Raw genomic sequence first — 22757 nt, 5'->3', positions numbered from 1 at the left:
CAAACTCTGCAAAACCGGAAGTAATGCTCCAGTCAGCAAACTTTACCTTGGTCTACGAACGGAAGCCGAATGGTGGAAGGGCACCGGTGGCAGGAGGCCTCATTAGGGAAAGCACACCTCGGTTTAAGAACGGCTTTGGTTTAAGAATGGACTTCTGGAATGGATTAAGTTTGTAAACCGAGGTACCACTGTATTGTCAAAAATCTAGGGACATCTTAATGAAATATAGGCAGTACTGTTCATAGCAACCACGGGGGGGGGGGGGAGTGAAAACAACAAATTAACAAGGTAGAATTTTGGGGATGCTTATTATTCCAACAAATAAGCTATTTAAAAAGGCATACCAGTAGTCATAACTCTCATCCCAGTTGTCAAAATGAACCAGAAAACGACTGTCCACAATGTCAGTTACTGTAGCAACACATATGAATGCAGGGTTCTTTTTGTCTACTGCTTCAAGCTTCATCCCCACTCGAAACCCTGATGGAATCACCGTCTAATCAAGGAAAAGTTTAAAATTAACAATGAACAGAGAACTGGTCTATTTAAGTACCTAAAGCACTATATAAAAGAAATAAAGAAATACAGATTAATAATAATAAACCATGCATCCAAAAGTCTCTTGACTATCCCCAATCAAACCACAATCTTGCTACTAAAGAGAAAGGAGTCCCAGCAGTATGGTTGAGCCAGTAATTCACATGAAAGAGGCAGAATAAAACTATTTCCAGCATCATGCTTTATCATATATTAATCTTTTTAAAAAATTCCTAACTATTATTCCTTGTCAATTTTGGAATGACAAAAAAAGAGATTTACTGCCCATTTGTGGTTTTGTGCTGCCTGAACAGGTGATGGATACAAGCCACTGTTTACAGTAGTTGCTCCTGATCACTGCACACTTTGTAAGCCAGTTGTCTATTTCACCTCGCCAAGTATTACATACACATTTGATACAAACCTGTGGGAAAATAGTAATCTGTATCCACCCAGACCTATCTAATTGCTGTGTTACTGCAGATCAACAGCTTCACATAAGATTGTCTTGGATATAAGATGAACTATCTCCCTCAATATAATAGTTTGAATTTCACCATGGAAAACAGGCAGGGATTGATGGGTGTGAACCCAACTCTGTATTTACCTGGGCCTTTTCCCTTGTTTTAGACTAAGGGTTCGAGTCATAATACTAATGAAAAACCATGTAATCGTAATATAAAAAACTACTATCAGCAAAGAAGCAGGGATAATAAGAGAAAACTCACTGAGTTTTGGTTTTCAAACAAGGATTTAGGAGCAGCTTGAGCCTTACATTTCTTCAGATATGAGGGCCAATTAAATTCATCTTCTTTATATCCTAAAGAAACGCATGAAAAGGAAGATAAAATACCACACCTATTAAACTTGTGGCGCACTTGTGTCAACTGCAGACACACCTGTTAGCACAGTACCTCAGTTTCACTCTGCCAAATCATTCAATCCCAGAATTAAGTGGAAAACAGACTGTTTCTTGCAATTTGCTGATTTGGTTGGAGGGCATTTAGTCTTGAGGATGATGCCTCCTACTGGACTTGATGGGAAGACTCTATCCTCCCCTTCTAGAGGGAAGAATTATCCCACCCTCCAGATCAACTGGCAGAGCAGAAAACAACTTCTCATCCCCAAATAAGCAAAACTAAAAAACTGGAACCATAGCTATTCAAAGAGGAAACAATAAAAGAAACAGTAGGGTCAAGGTGGGGACACTATTTCAATGGCTGCTGAGAACAAGGGGTTGGAATGAAGCAATCACATGGCAATTGCTCAAACATCAGGGCACACCATCTCAATCACCCACCTGTCTGAGGTGACGTAATTCCAATGATAAGGAAAAGAAGGAGCTAGGCCTCCACTGGAGACAGCTCCTGACAACGGGTGTAGTTAGACTGAGGATTTATTTCTGCCCTCTGGAACCAAGCAGCGGCAAAATCTGACACAGAAGAATATCCCCCATTTAAGTCTGTAGGGCTGGTAACCTCTTGGGGAGGGAAAACTACCCTGAAGGATAAGAAACGTGGGGCTGCTTGGTTTTGTCCTGCAACTCTGTAAGATGAGCCTCAAGTGCCTTGACAAACAGATTGGTCCTTGAGAGAGGCAAGGATGACACGATGTGCCTGCAAACTGGAACTAACAACTCACTGCTGCAACCCCACATTTCTATGCACAATGGTGGTGGAAGCCATATGAGGCCCTATATTGAAAAACATCAAAGGAGGTGCCAGCTGCCAGGGCATAGTAGTATATATTCTTAAATCCATTCTTAACTGCCTGGGGGATATCATCCCTGGCATTCAGCTCCTCCACTCACATACATGAATAAAGCCAGAGGAAAAAAGGGAAGCTGTGGTGGCTGACTTGAGTGCCACTGCATCTGCTTCAAAACTCCTATGAAGGGCCCTTTCTACCCTTCTGCCACAGGGATCATTTACAGGAGGATCTACCCTGCATCATGCCACCTGTGAAGGTATAATGTTCATTGCAATCTTAATCACTAATTTAGTCTTGTCCAGTTTGTCCCACTCTGCTTTCCATGTAGTACAGTTCTATTGTGAAAAAGCGACCCTGGGAGGGGTGGCTAAACACGTGGGGAGAGCCTTTAGAGTGCCCTCCGCCCTAGAGTGTGATTCAGAAGATGCCAAGGGCTCTCTCTCCTCAGTTAGCTGGAGGGCCTTATGAGCCTCCAGCTTAATCTGGCAAAATGTAACTTTAAAAATCATTCCTGTAGTTGGGAATGCGAAAGCTTCTACTGAAAGCTCTACTGAGAGAAAAGAATTAAAGCTAAGCCACAGTCATCCGTTTTCTAGTAAAGAGATGAAGTGCCTAGATACTATTTACAGACAATGCATGCTCATGAATTCTGTTCAGCTCTTATAAGTGAACAAGATACATGTCTGGGATTTATCATCTTCTCAAAGAACAAAAGGAAGTTGGATCCCTTAGATTATTTGTTAAGTATGGTTTGCAGTTCTGGTCCAGAGGAACCTTACGTATAGTTTCATTTCAATGGTATCCTGTGGTGTCCATGAAAAGTGCAAGTAACAGATTAAAACAAGAGTGTGCAGTTAGGCCGCATTATGTACAAGTGTCATTAATATAATGCCAAAGCATGTTTTAGCATTATATATGGTCAACCCACTGTGTCTAAGACTGTTGATACCCACTTAGCCAGGATTAAACCCTATTGAACCTGGGATTAAATCAATTGAGTGGACACCTATTTTGATGCATTATAAAGCAACTCTGTTAGACCTATAACAAAACTGCATATATGCTGAAATGGAGGATTGCACTCTTAAATAATAAAAAAGATCTGATAAGTCTCTCTCCCTCTCTCTCTCTCTCTATATATAAACCCCAGTCTGATTTACAAATTATTCTTTCAGAAGCAAATTCCTGATTGTAGGACTTCAGGTTCTAACTTGGGTGGCCTGATACACTTTGTTTTTCCACCACCATTTTTGCCACTATTTTTTCTGTGTGTCTTAAAAATTCCTTTAGATGCTTACTCTTTAACTCTTTTCGATGAAGCTTAGTCCCAAGTGCATTTGGACTTTAGCTTGAACTGCAGCATAATGCTCCATAAATCCTATTGCTTAACAAAACAGAGCTTATTGTTCCTAACAGGTTCTCATGAATAGATAGCTATGAAGTTCAGAAATCAGCTTAAAGGCATCCAACGGAAATGATAAATTTACCCATCTGAACGACATCTACTCATTCACACCTACGGGCGGTATAAGAAATACTATTAGATCTCCTTGTCCAGATTTATCCCTCAAAGAGAACAGCAATTGGACAGTAGCAATCCTAGAAACAGGGTGGGGTGGGGCTGCTTACCTGCCTTCGTAACTCCATGGGTAACCAGAAGTGACCCTGAATACAATCTCACTCAATAGACAGAGAGCCACCATACACAGGCGTTTTAGTACCGAGCATGAGAAGCACATCTCAGCACCAGCACTCAGCTGCTTTTACAAAATTCATAGAAAAAGCAATTGTCTAATATGACACAGATTTTTTTGTTGGTAATCTAATACCTTTTGGTGGATGAAGTTTGTGTCCTGTTTTCTCGCACCAACCAACTGGGTGAATATCAGAAGAATCAGCATTCCGCCAAAAATCGTAACACTCTGGGTATTCATCAAAGTGAAGTCTAATTCTGTAACCACAAGTCTAAATCCATAGTAGGAAAAAAGAATACAGCAAAGGAAAAATGTGTTTACATTTAAACCAAAAAGTCAGTATTAGAAAATTGGTATATGTGCAGTCAGAATCGAAGAGTTCTCAAACAAAATGTTGTAGCTTTTTATGAGATAACTTTACTTATTATCCTGAAAAGGGAAGCAATCAGAATACATAGACACAATAGAAAAACAGGTAGTAAGGTTGTAACACAGTAGTATATGCACACTAGTCCACATGCGCATCAGGGTATATTGGGCATACACATGGTATATAAATGAGAATGCTGGTATTTCTTTTCAACACTATCTTCTAAACACTATCTTCTATTTTCTACCTCTCTTGATACTAGAATGCAGTGAAGTTGACTGATAGGAGATTCAGCACAGATAAAAGGAAGTACTTCTTCACACAACACATAATTAAAACTATGGAATTTGGTACTAAAAGGTGAGGTGATGGCCACCAGCTTTTATGGTGTTATTTCTAATCCCATTTTAAAGCTATTAATAACTACTCATCACTTCTGGTACTCACCTCAGCTACTGTAAGCACACAATACATTGACTGGTGCTCAGGGTCCACTCCTTCTAGTTTCATTCCAACTTTGAATCCATTTTTGTTGTATGGGAAGGATTGATACTGGAAGAAAAAGATGTCAAATTTTCTAAGTTTAGCATAAACATTTCTAAAAGATAGCCAACGATTTCAAGGGGATGTGGCTCTCAGTCCTTCCAATGAACAGATCAAACTATTACTTATTTAAAACAAACCTACATAGAAGTTAAAAAATGCTTTATAATTTTGATAAATATAAAAACTGTATTATAAATATGGGTCTCAGTCCGCCATGGATGTTCCCTGAAGTAGCTTCTCTCTCATCTTCCAAGTCCATATTAAAAACTGCCATGTACGTTGCTGATAGACATCCTTTTGCCATCACATGGGTTCAGATATTAAGGGAACGCAACATACACAAAAGCCACTCACTCTTGTACTCATTTTGTTGTTTCCCTTCCTGTCTGTACAACTGATATAGGATACTCTGGGTCAGACAGAAGTGTTTGATTGATTTAATTTATTTCCACAGTGAGCTGTGCCCAATGAAAATATGGAAGAAGTCTGGTGGCAGTGTGAAAAACCTGTACCATGACTGTACCAAACTTCTACCTCTGGACTCCTTAAACTTCTAAACAGATAGCTAAAGTGGAAGGCAGTGATAATGTTCCCATGAACTAAACAAAATAAATTGAAGTTGAATAGATTATCTATGTAACTTTTCCTTTTTTATCAATTTTTTTTATTAATTTTCATTAAATATGCATTCAATATACAAATAGATTTCACATACATCTTTGGCTCTGCCGAGCTTCAGACTTCCCTCCACCCCTTCGGTAAGTATCATACATTTTCTTACATCGCGTATTTTGTTTGTTTATCTAGTTAACCATATGCTGTTAGAGTTAATCTAACCCTGCCAGTGTCTTTAAGGTTTTACAGTTGTCTCTTATATATGTCTCTTAGATCTATGTAACTTTTCCAAGGATGATATCAAAAACAGGATTTTAGATTCCCACTGGTTCCTGCTTATCCCTGGAAAAAGGACAAGAATTAATGACATCTGACATAACTTTTCCATGTGGATCCTGCCTCATTCTCATTGTTGTTTGCTGCAATAAAAATGGAGTGAAGTGCTGCAAAACCTTTGGGCTGATGCAGAAATATTCTTATCCTCCATTAAGAGGTTGTGTGAAGGCCGCCACATGATGCACTACATTCCCACAGTCTTCCTGCCCATCTCCAGAATCCAAAATCCCTCCACTGTTCCTCTTTCAGTTTTAATTTCTGCAAAGTGCTATCTCAGCTTCAATATTTACTGTTGTTAGAGATAATCAGCTAACCAGAATTAGAAACCACTGCAATAATAAAAATGGAACTGCAGTTAAAGGTTCCCTACAGATGTAACAGTTCGAAAACACGTCAAAGTGCAAGTAGATAAACAGGTACTGCTCCGGTGGGAAGGTAAATGGTGTTTCTGTGCACTGCTCTGGTTCACCAGAAGCGGCTTAGTCATGCTGGCCACATGACCTGGAAGCTGTACGCTGGCTCCTTCGGCCAATAAAGCGAGATGAGCGCCGCAACCCCAGAGTCAGTCATGACTGGACCTAATGGTCAGGGGTCCCTTTGCCTTTACCGATGTAACAAAGTACCCTACAAATGTAGCAAAGTACCCGACAAGTAACAAAGGCGATAAATATTCTAGGATGCATCAACAAAAGCATACTGTGCACATCAAGAGAAGTAACAGTACCGCTCTATTCTGCCTTAGTCAGACCACACTTCGGAGTACTGTGTCCAGTTCTGGGTGCCACAGTTTAAGAAGGATATTGACAAGCTTGAATGTGTGCAGAGGAAGGCAACAAAGATGATCAAGGGTCTAGAAACCAATCCTTATGAGGAACAGTTGAGAGTGAGAGAAGATATGATAGCCATGGAGAAAGCTTGTTTTCCTCCTGAACTGGAGGGCAGGACCCAAACCAATGGATTCAAGTTGTAAGAAAGGAGATTCCAACTTAACATCAGGAAGAACTTTCTGATAGTAAGAGCTGCCTGACAATGGAGCAGACTCCCTCGAAATGTGGTGGACTCTCCTCCATTGGAGGTTTTTAAGCAGAGGTTGGTCATCTGTCATGGATGCTTTAGTTGAGACACCTGCATTATGTCAAAATATGGGTGATCTGTATGAAGTCAACTGCATACAAGACTGCAGCACTAGATAAATTTTACATTGCTCATTGCTACCCAGATTCTTTAATAAATCTGTCACATAAAACGCTTCCAAAATGGGGAAAATTTATGCACCCAAGTTCCATCATACCACATACAGAAGAAAGCACAGGCAATACATACAAGTCATTTTCACCTTTGTTTCTTCCAGATAGCATATTGTAATAGTAGCAATATATTTATATCCCACTTTTCTATAGTTACACACCCAAAATGACATTAAAAAGCAAATATAAATACATAACCTTAACAATAAAACACAATATTTACATTTAAAGCAGCAGTTCAGCTGCTTTATACTATATATAATAAAGCTGTTTAGAAACTGAGTCAGCAATACGATCAGTCAACCAACCATTACAAGCTTACTGAAACAAATTGGTTTTCAGCAATATCTAAAAGAACGCAATAAAAGGCCAAATGCACCTCAGTTGCAAGGGCATTCCAGAGTTTCAGTGTAACCACTGAAAATGTTATATCTCTCTTAACCATCCATGAGAGAATTTTTTTGAGAAGACCTAATCTCAGCTCATTACAAGACAAATTAAACACACACTAATGCAATTACCAATTGAATATTTACCATGTAAAACATCGTATCATCATCATCATCGACTTTTATTGCGCTAGCCAGAGGCTATGGCATCATTCAGAAAAATAACAAAAGGAAAAACAGAAATAACCATAAAAATCATCACGCACCACACATATAATATAAACCAGTCACAACTACGAAGATTGTTTGTTGCATAAAATAGAAGATTCTCTAGTAAAATGTGCCAAATTAAATATCCAAATACCCTTTGCAGTTGACCGCTATTTTATCTAGTTCTTCCCTCCTGATCTTCTTAGCTGCCAACGCAGTGCTACTTTATAAGTCAGCAGCCATTTCACCCTTTCCACCCTATTCATGTGAGTTCCATTCGGAAACAGGTGTTTTATGAATCTGTCTCTTGGGTCTATATATAACGGACACTGCAATAAATAGCGGCACAGGTCCTCCACACAGGATTGCCAACACAAAGTCTCTCTTCATAATGTACTTTGTCGTTGCGTTCATCCAACACCGCCGAGGGCATCAATTGGAATAATAATTCTGTGAAAGAGATTCTAAGCACGGCAAGTGGGAGCTTTGACAGGTAACTGGCCCGGGTATGTTCTGTTATTAAAAGTGGGAACCATGGCGAACTCTTGGTAGAAGCCATCATGGTTCAATCCCTTTCTGCATCGGACCTAAAGAGACAACCTCTTAAGTGTTGGAATTCTAGCCCGGTCAGAGGTGTGTGCCTATCTGTTCAGGCACCGGCTGAATTCCTTTGACCTCCCTCCGGCGACTCCCGGCAGGAAAAACATACGAGGTCCGTTCCGGCGATTTTCCTCAGGCTGTGAGAAAAACACACCAACTGCTTCTCCCCCTCCCTGCTCCCTGCATATCCCCAGGGAGGGGAATCAGACACAGACAGAAATGTAACTACATGCTTTTATTCCTGTCTTTAGCAGTCATACAGTAAAAGATGTCTGCTCTCTTCAACAAACAGAGAGAAAACCCAAACTCCACCCACGTACATCCTGTACAGGTCATATGACACATCCTGAGCTCACATCCTGTGCTCAATAAGGAGAATGGACTGCCCCTTCGTTTTCATGGTAACAGTCACATACTTCCTGTTTGGCTTTCCAGCCACAAGCAGCAGACTGAGCTGCTAGAGCCTTTGCTTGCTGCAGCATTGCTGCTTTAGAATAACATACTCCCCCTAAAGTATCAATGCGTGCTGCGAGCAAAGCGTCATCCAGAGAAGAAAACAAACAGTTGTTATAACATTCCCCTGTTGTTTCAGTTCCACCCTTGGAACTACCCGCCACTGGTTTTACCAATGTACCTCTCTGGTTGTGTGACTTCCAAGGAATGAGTGCTTCTGCATTACCTTGGTTAACAACTCTCTGTTGTGCCTTTGTCTCTGACTCAGACACAGCTTCAATTTGACCTTGGTCGTTTACAACAGCAACAGCTAAGTTAGCAAACTCTTGTGAATACCTCTTGGGTGGTACACCCTTCGTTGCTCTCTCAGACCTACGTAAGAGGTGCTGCTCTTCTTTGCTTTCTGGTTCAACCTTTGGACTCTCTGGAGAACCAGTACTAAGCTTAATCAGTGGTTCATCCTCCTCTTCTGAGGGTCTAGTCATTATGTGAGATTTCCTCTCAATGACTGTGACAACTGAGCTGTCTGAGCTATCGCTGTCATCATCAGTACTACTGAACTCAATAAAATCAACATCATCATCATCATCAGAATCAACATCATCACCTGTGGGAAATGTGTGAACAATCACTCTCTCCTGTTCAGGAGCACTCTCTAGAAATTTTGTGAGAATCACCTTACCAGATTCAGACAAAATTACTCTGTAGAGACCCTTTTCATAACCCACAAAAATGCCTCTGGCATTCTTTACTCCACCTGGAGCTTCTGTCCTCACATGAGACCCAAAAACCTTGAAATGGGCAACAGAAGGTTTTCTGTGGAACAGTTTCTCAAAAGGAGAACTTCCCAACTCTTTTGAAAACTTTCTCAACCACGTATAACAAAATGACATCAGCGACTCAGCCCAGTACTCATGTGACAGATGTGAACTAAGCAATTGCGCTTCCATTCCCTTTTGCAATTCTTTGTTCACCCTAACACAGACACATCTGTTCCAAGCTTCTTCGGAACTAGCAATTTTGTGTCTTATCCCTTTCTTCTTCAGGAACCTCTGGAAATCCTGTAAAAGAAAAATTGGCTTCTCATCTGTGCAAAGACAATTTATGTCAGCATCATGCATATTTTTAACCTTGTCACAAAACTCTTTAAACCTTTCTAAGGCTTCTTGCGGTCTCTCCAAAAGATAAATCCAGACAAAACCTGTAAAAGAATCAACACATATTAGGTAATACATTGCATTGCCTCTAGATGGTGCTAAAGGACCAATCACATCAGCATACACCCGCTGAAATGCTCTGTTGACCCTCGAGGTCACCTTCTTGGTGTTCTCCTTGGCTACACCTGCAAAAGAAATCATGTTAGAATCACAAGAATTACATTCCATGTAATCACTTTGATCAAAAGTCAACAAATACAGTCCATCTTTCTCTTTGGCAGAAAGATACAACTCTCCATCTTTGTAGATCTCGCAGTGTTGATCATCATAGGACAGTTTTAGTCCCTTCTTGGCAATCTGTGAAACGCTGAGCAGATTGTACTTCAACTCTGGAACCAAATATACATTGTTTATAGTCAAGTTCAGACTTTCAAGATACACAGTCCCAATTCCGGTGGCTTCCAGCTCTTGACCGTTGGCCTGTTGTACCGCGAAGCTTTGCTTCTTAAACGTAAAAAATAGTCCTCTGTGTCCTGTCATGTGAACTGTCGCTCCCGTGTCCAAAACGAAAGAATTCCCCACTTCTGGTGTTGCTTTTAGGGACATCAAAGCCTTTGCAGTCTTTGCCTTTGGCTTGGTGTGACCTTTGTCTGACGCCTCAGACTTTGTGGAGCTTCCCTTGGCTCCTTTCTGCTGACGTGGCTTCTTACAGTACCGCTGAAGATGCCCAGTTTGTCCACAATTGTAGCATCGGACAACGTTCAAAGCTACAGCGTTTTCTCCAGTAGCTTCAGCAGTGGGGGTGTCAGAACTCCGTTCTTGTCTCCCCCTGTCCTTGACTTCCAGGGCGGCAAGTCTGTCATGTTCATTCAGAACGACGGCGAAGACCCTGTCCGACGTTAGATCAGCTGCTGGGAGAGACCCCAGCTGACTGGCAACTGTTTTGTAAGTCCGATTCAGACTGTTGATCACCATGAAGCAAAACACTTCTTCCTGCAGACGGAAATTGCGTTCCACCATCTGTTGACGCAGAAATTTCATTTCCGTCAGGTGCGCTTGAACATCTCCATCAGGCGCAAGCCTCAGGTTGGTCAGCTTCTCAAAATACAGCAACGCTGAAGAACCTGCATCTCTCTGATGTGTCCTTCTCAGCGTGTCCCAAACATCTTTCGCGTGCTGTAAATCTTGTATATGGATAAGCTGAGAGTCTGACACGCACAGAATTATAGCTGTTCTGGCCTTCACATCCTGTGACTCCCAAGCACGCGTTGGTGCTGCAGGGATGGGGTTCTCAATCACCCCAAACAGTCTCTGATTCTGCAGCAAGGCCTTCATCTTAATAGACCAAGATGCATAATTGTCACTGGTCAGGAGGCTTGGAGAAGGCAGGCCTCCCCCCTTCTTGGCATCCATTTTGAGTCCTTGCATTGACTCTCAAACACAAGCCTCTAAAATCCAAAAGCTGGCTTGTTTACACTCTGTGCACCTGGCAGCTATAACACTGGCCGCTTTGGAAAGTCCCTTTCCAACAGTTCCTTTGGGCCTAAGTCAAAACATAGGCTGTTTTTGCCTCTCTGAGGCAAAGCCTGACTTCCAGCCCTCTCGTGAAACTGGCCTTCGTTGCTAAGCAACAGCATTCCTTTCCTTGGACAGGATTAACCACAGGAATGTTTGGAATGCAGAGCTCTTCTCTCTCGGAGCTGTTTTCCCATACAGTGCTCCCCGTGAAGCAGAGAATGAATCAACCTGCATTCACACTTCCAAGCCCGAAAATCTCATACCTGGGCTCCGTTGCTTGGCTTTCAGCTTCTTCTGGTCAGCTTCTGGCTGCAGAGAATCAGCTTTCTCACCTCAGGCCTCCATGGAGCAATGAATACAGCAGCTCTGCCACTCTTTCTACAGACTTCCATGGATCGTAGAAACCATCAGCTCTGATACCACTGTTGGTATTCTAGCCCGGTCAGAGGTGTGTGCCTATCTGTTCAGGCACCGGCTGAATTCCTTTGACCTCCCTCCGGCGACTCCCGGCAGGAAAAACATACGAGGTCCGTTCCGGCGATTTTCCTCAGGCTGTGAGAAAAACACACCAACTGCTTCTCCCCCTCCCTGCTCCCTGCATATCCCCAGGGAGGGGAATCAGACACAGACAGAAATGTAACTACATGCTTTTATTCCTGTCTTTAGCAGTCATACAGTAAAAGATGTCTGCTCTCTTCAACAAACAGAGAGAAAACCCAAACTCCACCCACGTACATCCTGTACAGGTCATATGACACATCCTGAGCTCACATCCTGTGCTCAATAAGGAGAATGGACTGCCCCTTCGTTTTCATGGTAACAGTCACATACTTCCTGTTTGGCTTTCCAGCCACAAGCAGCAGACTGAGCTGCTAGAGCCTTTGCTTGCTGCAGCATTGCTGCTTTAGAATAACATTAAGTGCCTCTTGTCCATCTCCATAATCACCTGAAAATCTTGTAATTGATACTGGAACAAGAGGCGCTGGATACTGTCCTTCCAACATTTGGTCTGTTTCTGTTCTGTGTGTGACATAGCGGGGAGTCTCTCCTCCGAAAGAAATTTAAGTCTTTTCATACAATTTAAGCACAGGTAATCAATTCTAGCCTGTATTGTTGTCACGTCAGCTTCAACACAGAGAAGAGCAGCTGGAGTCCCGCTGGGGAGCGAGAGCACTTTCCTGAGGAATTTGTTCTGCGGTGTTTCTAAGGCTTTGCTGGCATTTGGGTCCATGCCCCATATCGCTACTCCATGAAGCATCTGGGAGACCACCTTACTGGCAAAGATTTTCAACGCAGGTTCCAATAGCTGACCACCCGAGGTAAAACAGAATTTAATTAACGCCCCACAAGCTTTCTGTGCTTTGAGTTTCGTAGCCTCGATGTGCCCCTTCCATGATACCCAGATATCTGAAGCAGCGCATTTGCTCTAAGTTCTGCTGATCCATTTTCCATTTGGATCTGGGACTACGCTTCCCAAAGACCATAATTTTGGTCTTGGAGTAATTCACAATGAGCTCTTCCCGCTTGTAATACCTGCTGAAAGCTGTAAGCAGACTGTTAAGACCTAATTGGGAGAGTGATAGGAGCACCACATCATTGGTGTACAGCAGGCAAGATACCTTCCTATTACAAATTGATGGGGCGGGGGATTCCACCTGTGCTAGCTGTGGCACCATATAATTTATATAAAAGTTAAAAGGTGTGGGAGCCAGTATGCAGTCATATTATATGTGAACTATTTTAAAGTTTCATAAGCGAGCAAGCAAGCTAAAATGGTCATGCCAGCCATTTCAAACTTCTTCTGTATTTGTACATGACACCTATTTTTTACCCGACACACAGGCCCCCGTCTACCTCAAAGAAGCAGTGTTTTAAGGTTTCAGCATACCTCTTTAAAAATCTTAGGTGGAGCTGCTATAGCCTTTTCTTCTTCCAAATACGAAGACCAACTCCATGTTTTCTTTGCCTTTGATATCAAAGCTGGAATTAGAAATTAAAATCTTAATGTAAGCAGAGTCACAGTTTTGTAACAAATTATCTGCATAAGCAGTTGTATTATACTATCATTATGGTTGTAACGGTATGAATTACAGTTCTCTTACAATGCAATTCCATAAGCTTCAGATTTATGGTTAATTTCAGTGCTACTCCATTAAAGAGAAGACCAAAGCTACATTTTTCACACCGCTGATCAGAAGCCAGCAAAGATGGATGGCTATTGCCAAAGCAAAAATTACAGATCACACTATAGAAAGCTATGGAGTTAACCGGTACTTCCTAATCCTGTTGTTTTCCTCAAATACATGTATCCACTTTGCTAACAATCTGACTCTGTGGCAATTGATTTATACTGCTTTAGGCATCTCCTAGGATTTATTTATTACTGGTTTCTATAAATCTATCTTAACTTTCAGCATGTGGTTTAGATATGAAATTACTCCCAGGAGACACCAAGCAGGGCCTCACTTCTAGTTTTAAAATCCGTGTTCTAAAGAATTATTTGAAGAATTTCACATATGTGAGACACAGAAATCCTTGCCAGTATTCAAGCAATTCAATTATCTTAATTTCATTTATACTTCCACTTTAAAGCTCCCCCATGGAACGGTATAACAAAGCCAGAGCAGGAAGTTACTCAGCCAAGTAATAAAATGGAAGTACTTGGAAGGATGGTGCTCTTCAATCTCTTAATTTACAAAATGCACAATATTTGTTGCATACAACGTCACACATGGATTACGATTTAGACTGGTGACTGAAAATGGACCAACTCAGCTTTTTACAGAGAAACTAAAAATACACCAGCATTATTGTTATAGTAAAGGGCCAGTCTTTTCCAAAATGTGACATATCATCCCAAATTTTTAGGTGTGCATCTAAGAGGTTTACATGCACACTGAAATACGTAGTTTACAAATGCATATCATACAAGGACAAATTGTCAGTGAGCAGGAATTGCCTATGGTTCCATTATGAGTGCACACTCAGTGTCCAACATGGGTTTGCTAACATAACACAGAAGAGGCCCTTTAGATGGCAGAAACTGATGTAAACCTTATACTGATATGGACTCGCATATCAACTTACTCTGTTTTAGAACTGCCATCTCTCTTTTCCTTTTCCGTGTGGCTCTCTGAGAGACTCTTAGTATCCTCCCTTCAGGTTTCTCCTCCTAAATTGCAAAATTAAAGTATACTTCACTGAAGTAACTTTGAAGCACACTGATTTTCGAAATACTTTTTTCAGGTTGCTCACTGCTGTTTTGTCATGTGTTCTCCAAGATATTACAGGGAAATCCTGTGAACATTTATTTGGAAGCAAGTCTATTCAGGTCAATGGGTCTGACTTCCTAATACGTGTGTTATATTAGAAGCTTATGAAATAAATGGAACAATAAGGTTTTAATAAGGTCCTGAAATGTGTGCTGGGGAGGCTCATGCATGGAATACAGTCTTTGTCTGACATACCGAGGAAAGACACATCCATTTTGTGCAGCAAAAAGAACTGTCTCCACCATCCATAACTGGCCCACTTTTTCTTTTCTTTTTTTAAGTTGAATTTCTGTCTCAGAGTGCCAGTGGAGAGAACCTGTCTATTTTTATTCATTCTGCTCAACCTTAGAAATAATTGATAATATAGTGGTGATATAGTGACTAGCAACGCTTTCATCCCACTGCCTGGAATCACTATAATAAAAAAGCATGGAACAGCATGATAACTCAATATACATTTTTTGTTATTTTAAACGTAAGAACAACAATGATAAAACAAGGTAACATAATTATTGACCTTGGTGGAGCTAATATTGAATACCAACCTGCTATACCAGAAAGTTTAGTTATCCCCCACAGGATAACAGTCAGACACCAGTGTCCATAAAAGTCTTTTGAACATTCCTAAAAGCTCTGGGAGTGTGCAGCAGCTCAAATAAATGCCTAGAGTCTATGGAAGGAAACTTGCCTTTCTTTTCAAAACTCCCAGGCAACACTTGACCAACCTTAGGACACCAAAATATAAGGTTGGATCAGGCACAGCCGCCATAATCTCACCAGGACACTCACATATTTAAATGACCATTTAAATAGAAAAAAGCATTCCATTTACATTTTGCTAAATATTTCAAACACTCCAACCTTAAAAGCACAGAGTTATTTAAATGCATAAAGTTTTTGAATGACTGTAAATTGCCAAAACTATATTTACAACCACAGATCAGTTTAACCTATAAACCTGTCAACTGGACCATACTAACCATTGCCTCATACTTCTTGACATTGTCTTCCATACATTCTCCTTTTGAGGGTGATTTGGTTTTTCTTTTTTGAGTGCCCTTGGAACAGTCCTCATCATTGACTTCTGATACATCTTTGTCCTCGCTTTGCTCTCTAGAATGAAAACAAAATAACAGGAGCTATATTAATTGTCATTTTGAAGAATACATTTTCTAAATCCAAGTTTGTCTATCTCTTAAAGTTGTTGTGGGTTTTTTTTGAAAAAGGAGGAATTGCAAGCGCAAAAAAAAATTATTTATAAACACCACAATTAATGCAAGCATACAATAAGCAGTCATTCGCAATGAGGCAAGTTCTTTTAAACTGCAGCACTCTTTACACTAGTTATCACATTATTCACACATGCCAACTCTTACTTGTTTTTAATCTGATGTGCACATTTTTGGCTGCAAGATCTTTCTCCAGCTACAAAGTCCACTGTGGTTCCAGAATGAAAACAACGTTCACAGAAATGAGGCCCGTCAACCTTGCTAGCTTCCTTCAGCTTTTGTGGTACTTCTGTATTTTCTGAGAAAGCTATACAATGGAAAGCACGGAAAGCACAGCAAATGTTTTAGGCTGTAAATGGTGAAAACTAGCAGGCATATTTGTAAACCACATGAAGCAAAAGATGCCACTGAAGGATATGACTTACCCAAGACGTGCCAAGAATGAAATTGGCACATTCGTTCATGCTACTTTGAAAAAGTGCTTCAGGCTTTTAGACAACTCTGTGCTAACATTTTACAAAAAACCTTACTGGTTTTTGCCTCTTCCTCAACAGCAGTCTAACTAGTATAGTAACAACTATCATTTCTACCAAGTGGTTTGCAGGTTTCAGAATTTAATTTGTTACAATATTAGCTATCTTTCAATATTCCAGAGCAGAAGCTACTATTAAAGAAAATATCAGGAACAGTGTCATAGTGAAACTTTAAGAATACCACCATTTTGTTCTGAAGACAGAAATTTGTCTCATCATGATTTATCATGATTCTGACCTTCTTGAGCAGTTGGCACCATCCAGGTTGTGGTAGCTGTAGCCTTCTTAACACTTTCCATCTCTGTTTCATCGGTGATTACCTCTAGAGCACCGAATTCATTCACACGAAACTAATTTTAAAAACAGGTAAGAATTAGGGGGGGAATATTGCTAGAAAGGTAAAGATCTATTAATGTTTAATCTATAATGGTTTGACACCTAATAGTTGACAGCCTCCATAATGCCTATTGACACCACTTGGTTAAAAAAGAGAGAAAAGTAAACAGACATTTCTACATTTCTCCTCTGCAGGAGCTTCCTTCACATCCATGTTAATGTATATTAGCAGACACATGAAAAGCTGGGGATAGGACGATATCTGTGCCCATGAACCAAGACAGTAGCCTAAATTGCACGCTGCTTGTCAGGTCTATTGCCCAAATGAGGCTCCCAAGAGGCATTTCTAAGGGAAACTTTTCTAGGGAAAGTGAAATCCTGAAGAATTACAAGATCTTGAAACAGAGAAGCAATGAATGGAGGTTGAGAACATTTTTCAGTTTGGATAATCCATAATCACAGATCACAGCCAAGCAAACAAATCCTAAAAAGTTATAGTCCCCCACAAATCTTTTTTACTAGCTTGTTTGCCACAAAATCATGTTTGTTAATCATCTACAGGCTCAGTGACAGTCTAAAAGAAATAAAGTATTGAACTCTCTCTTGTTTACACGAGATTCACTGCCTAACTCCCTGTCTTTGACATAAGCCACAGCTTTCCAAACTGTGTGACATGACAGGTTAGTGTGTCAGCTTCAGTGTGTAGGTGTGTCATGCAAATGCTCCCCACGCTCCTTCAAGGGCTGGAAAGGGGTTAGATTAACCTCTGGTTTGCTAGTAAAACTGAATTACTGTGTCGCAAAATGATATAAAACTGAATTACCGTGTCACGAAATGATGCATGCCTAAAAGGTGTGTAACCAACATGAAAAGTTTGGAAAGCTCTGACATATGCAAACAGGCAAGTGGCTATTTACATGCCTGATCACAATCTTTTAAAATATGAAGTACTTCACAATTCAGACCTTCAAAAGAAAAAAAACTATTGAACAGCAGTGAACACTATCAAATATGGATAACTTACGGCTCTATTCTACTTTTTGGAAATTAATTTATAACCAAGCTATTTCCTGAGATATCACTGGTGGGCCATCAGCATCTGCTCAGTCTACAGAATCACTTCTGCATGAGCTGGATTGCAGGCAAAACCTCAACCCTTTCCCCTTTTCAGTTGCTTACTCCATGTGTGTTCCCTCCACACAATCTGTTTATTAAGCATTCATCAATTTGTTTCTTCTTATTATTTTTATTGGTTTATGAGGAGGTTAGATGATGATGTGTCAAAGCAGGTGTTATCTCACTTTCCAGTGTGTTTTCCTGTCGCTTTTCTTATAGCAAAACGTTCAGTATTTTGAAGAAGGTTTGCTGCCAAAAAAACTGTGAAAACTGAATTTGCCAGTATGTGATATTATCTCATCTAAAGACAGTGATGGACTGGAAGCGATCCTCAGCAGCAGGAAATAGCTGAGGCACATCATACAGTGTAACATACACTGGGGATCAGAGGAAAAGCGTTTGAGGACATCAACTGAGCAGCCAGTCTCTTCATTTCCAGTTCCTACTATATACAGATAGGAAAACAGAAAAAGGGAAAAGAAAAATAGGTGCAAAGGGGTGGGTGGTGGAAAATGCAGCCCACTAGTACCATCTAGTGGTCATTATAAACATGTATCATAATTCTATTAAATATATATCTGAGAATGAGCTTTCTTTGAGGACCCTAACTCCTTCCATGCAAACAAGAGAAGAGAGGCAGTGACAGCTTTGAAAGTTTGTCAGCCATCTACCACTTTTGTTTTGCCAATGTTCAATTTTAGACCGCAAGCTCCTCTGAGGAGCCTGTTGTCTTATACTAGGTAAAGCTCAATGCTCACTGATGATGACATCATCATCATCATCATCATCATCATCACCACCACCATCAATTTAAGATCACAGGAGCAAGAAATGGGGAAAGTGGACATATATACATAGTTTTATTTTTCACTTTCTGCTCATGAATGGTAAAATGGAAAACCTTTTCTTACATATTTATTGCCTCAAATAGTGTCTCAGTCATTTCTATAGTTATACTTTCCTCTCCCGGCAACTCCTTGTTGGAAAAGGAACTATGGGACCCACACTCAAGCAGATGCGCAAAGGGGGAAATGCCAGGGTCTCAAAATAGTGCGTGGTACTTCAGCTACTAAACCCAGGTTTCCTGAAAAGCGGGGTGGGTGGGTGCTGTGAGAATAAACCTGCTTTCTTTCAAATCACTTTTTCATGTTGCTGTTTACACCAATGAGGTACGAGGACCTCTTCACCCAATGACCATTATGTAATTTGTGCCAGCACATCAAACTCTGCATGTGCTGTCATGTGTGCATGTGCAAGGGCTGCCTGAATGTAGTCACCTCAGGTTAACAGTGACTTCCTTTTCCTAACCAGATGGAAGCTTGTTTGAGGGAAAGCATCAAATGGAAATATTTGCTCGTTCCCTCCCTTTGCTGTAGGACAGAAGGTTGCAGCCCTTGATCACTCCCCCCAAGTCTTCCCTGGTTGGTTGTTTTTACTCCTCCCTCCCTCTCATTGCCTTAACTTCTCTTTTTTTCTCTGATTTTTTTCAAACAACTGTCCTCAGAACTCTCTCAATTTCATCAGACAAAAACTTTTCAGTCCCTTAAAAAATAAAAAGGGGTTATGTTCAAGGATCCCCAAGCTTTCATTTCATAATTTACTACTATAGCCCTAAGGAGGCATTTCTTTCCTTTTAACACATTTCCTTCATCCACCTTTCTCGAGCTAATCCTGACCTTGTTCTCAAGGTCAGCACTCAAGCAGTGCTAATAGATCACCATCACCAGTATAAGTAATTGATATTAATAAGGCTTTCCAAGAAAAGAAGCAGAATAACTGCAGGTGGTATAAAACCATGTTTGAGGAGTGGACCTTTGTCTCTTCCTTCACCTGCAAGGCCATTAGGTTCTCCATCTGCTCTTTCTGGGCAAAAAAACCCTGAGTATATGTATTTTCAGGAGGATTTAAAAATTAATCCATTCACTTGTTTGGATGCAATGATAACATACTGGGCACACTTGTAATTTCCACTTTGAAAATATGGTACTTGAGAGGCACAAAAGCCTAAAATACTCCATATACTGCCTCTCCACCAGGAAGCAATTTTAAATTATTGCAGCTTGTCCAATTTGATAGAAGCACTTGAATCCAGAGGTGATGGTGATTGTGTGCACTCATCAGAGTGATTCAAAAAAGCAGAGTACTTCACATTTATATATGCTCTTCAGCTTAGAAGATATCAACTCTTCTAGTCCTCTACACAGCACACAGCAATTGTAAAGCACTGAAGTGTTTCTGATTTGAACACGCTGCTTAGCCTGCCAAATGGAAAAGTTCCAAACCTCGAAATCCTGCACTAGACTATGATTGTCTCACATGTGAAGATCCCTCCCCCCCACCATTTGTATATTTATTTAAAAATATAGACTTGAAAAGAAATCACAGTGTAGAATGTTATACACAAATTTGAACAAGCCCACAAAACTTCAATTTGCTTGCAAACAATCTTCAAACTGGAAAAATGGGTCAAGGCAAAGTATAAAATTGCTTACTATAAATAACACAACACTCAGCACTAAAAAAAATTCTGGTCTTGTGTGACTTTTTTAGAAGAAAACATTCAAAGGGCTTGTAATTCAGTGTAAAGATCTACCTACTGATAAGAAAATCTCTCTTGTGAAATGGTTTTCTTCTTCATTACTCTTCAATTGCAGCCAGGAAGATATTTACACCTAACTGCAAGGCTAGAAAGGTTGGTGATGTGACCGTAAGGACTTCTCACTTGCCCTGTGTGTGCCTGAGTCCAATTATTTCAATTATCAGAAGCAATCTGCTGTAGCTCAAACTGCTGATCAATTATGATTCTGTTATGTACTGAGTTGAATAGGCTCCAAAATGCAGCAGTCTGATTGGTCCTAGAACAATGCAGCAGTATGATTGGTCTGCAGGAGCCACCCAATCCAGCTCCAGATGGAAGTGAATCCACAACCTGATTGGCCTACAGGAGAATTCTGGAATTAGCCAATCATGTGCAGCCCATTGTGTAAATAATGTATATAAAGCAGATACTTTGGGGAAACATTCATTCCTCCTCACCGCTATGAGCTGAATAAAGAGCATGAAATCCACTCTCGACTCTGCTTGTATTTCAGATTCAAATCATACAGCTCTATCTTGAGTTTCTTCAGGTGCCTCTCTCTTCTATGATTCTACTAAATATTTCCAGGGCAGACTCCAGAACATGGCAACACGGGCATTTCCTGCAGTCCTCAATGCCCTCTCCAATCTTTGAAAGGAGAACCCAAGAACATCAGAAGCAGTTATTTGTGAATTCTCTGTTTGCACTCCCCATCTCTTTCAGGTGAAGGACGACTTCAGAAGGCTTTCAGAGAGCCAGAAAGAGGCATTTGAGAATAATAGAAGAGTACTGTAATGAAAATTGACTTGCTTTTCCCAGAACGTAGTTGCTATCTCCCATTGCTGCTGTTTGTGGACACTAGTCCATTATGATAAGGTACATACGGCTGGAAGCTAGGGTTTCTTCCTACTACCACTTGTCCTGAGAAGACGCCATACAAAAGCTCACAGGATTATTACATTAACGATCAAAGATGTACTGGACAGCTAGCAAGGACTGAGAAACTGTTCATGGGGCACCTGTCCATCCTGCTGAGGGTATCTGCCATCGACACCATACAATATCATCTATATAAATACAATAATAATAATCTACTATAATGTCCTTTCGGACTCAGTATACGCGCTGAGAATTAGGAGTCCTGTGCTTTGTTCATTATTCTGTTCCTCCTCAGCAAACAGTTTCAGAAAGCAAAGCTGGAGGCTGTTATTTTGTCCCATGGCCATTGAGCACTGGACTGTCACAGTACTCTGTTTGCTATTTAACACAAACATATCACAAGAGGAAGATTTTGGACTGAATAAGGCCAAAGAAACTCAATTTCAGTCCAGTCAAGAGTTAGGAACTGTTGGTGGATGGTTTGATGAATGTATGAGGTCCTGTTCAACTTATTCTGGGCAGGGTTGCCTTTCCACTAATGGAGCAAGTCCACAGTTTGTGATTGCTGTTCAATATAGCCTATAATTTGGATGTCAAGTGGCATTCGTGATATGAAACGTCTTTTACCAGTAAAGGTTGGTAGGCCAGCTGTGGCATATCCTGGAGAGAGAACTTTGACACACTTATCCATTTCCTGGTAACATCAAGACTTGCCCTTTATACAGCACTAAGTTGTATGTATATATGTCTCTGCATCTATGGTTACATTATGTTTTTCACAGCCTACTTAGGATTATAAAATGTTACCTTCAGATCACTTCCAGGCAAGGTACCAATTCCATCCTTCCAGTCCATTACACTAAATACATCAAAGTCTTGCCCACTTCCACTAGAAGTTGGTTCATTCATGGTGCATATACTGTAAAATAAATAAGACAGGAGATATGAAAATGATCTCTCTGATCCAACATACCCTTAATTGTCTGTATGCCTACATAAACAGATATAAAATTGTGGTGGCTTTTTTCTTTTTCTTTTGTGAATGGGTTGGGTGGGTGGGTGGGTAGGGAAACAGCACACAAACCCCATCCTGAGGGACAGTCTTTGTGTCTTTGTACTTTATTATACTTTTTTTTTTAAATTCTAACATTTTCATAAAAAATCTGACCCACTTCCACAAAATGTTATGTTTGAGCCACTTTCACACCATACATCACATGATTTTCAATCATTGTTTCATCTGCCCCACAATATTTATAACCTATTGTAAATAATGACAAAATTCAAAGCTAGTCAACACTTTTATTCAAACCAGCCAAAAATAACAAAATAGTTTCTGAGTTCACCAAAGCTCCTAATCAGGCTGGATATTAAGCAAGTTTTTTTGGGGGGGGGTAGGAGATTGGATGGAAGAGAGAGGTGCAGTAGAAAA

General features: G+C 40.5%; 1 protein-coding gene across 15 annotated transcripts in view; it reads right to left on the bottom strand.

Annotated features, from left to right (window-relative positions):
- Window positions 1-22757, bottom strand: part of L3MBTL3 (L3MBTL histone methyl-lysine binding protein 3) — a 62447-nt gene that overhangs the window by 27442 nt on the left and 12248 nt on the right. For all 15 annotated transcript variants that reach the window (XM_083731156.1, XM_083731149.1, XM_083731159.1 and 12 more), the window contains 10 exons: window positions 22133-22244; window positions 16655-16766; window positions 16031-16190; window positions 15635-15767; window positions 14470-14554; window positions 13271-13362; window positions 4759-4863; window positions 4077-4212; window positions 1266-1357; window positions 345-496 (listed from right to left, as the gene is read on the bottom strand). In XM_083731156.1, the coding sequence (XP_083587282.1) occupies window positions 345-496; window positions 1266-1357; window positions 4077-4212; window positions 4759-4863; window positions 13271-13362; window positions 14470-14554; window positions 15635-15767; window positions 16031-16190; window positions 16655-16766; window positions 22133-22234 (1169 nt within the window). In that variant the 5' untranslated portion in view covers window positions 22235-22244. The remainder of the gene's footprint in view (window positions 1-344; window positions 497-1265; window positions 1358-4076; window positions 4213-4758; window positions 4864-13270; window positions 13363-14469; window positions 14555-15634; window positions 15768-16030; window positions 16191-16654; window positions 16767-22132; window positions 22245-22757) is intronic.

This window comes from Podarcis gaigeae (genome assembly GCF_964106915.1).
Source record: "Podarcis gaigeae genome assembly, chromosome: 3".
NCBI classification, from domain to species: Eukaryota; Metazoa; Chordata; class Lepidosauria; order Squamata; family Lacertidae; genus Podarcis; species Podarcis gaigeae.
This window is presented reverse-complemented; position numbering and strand designations above follow the sequence as displayed.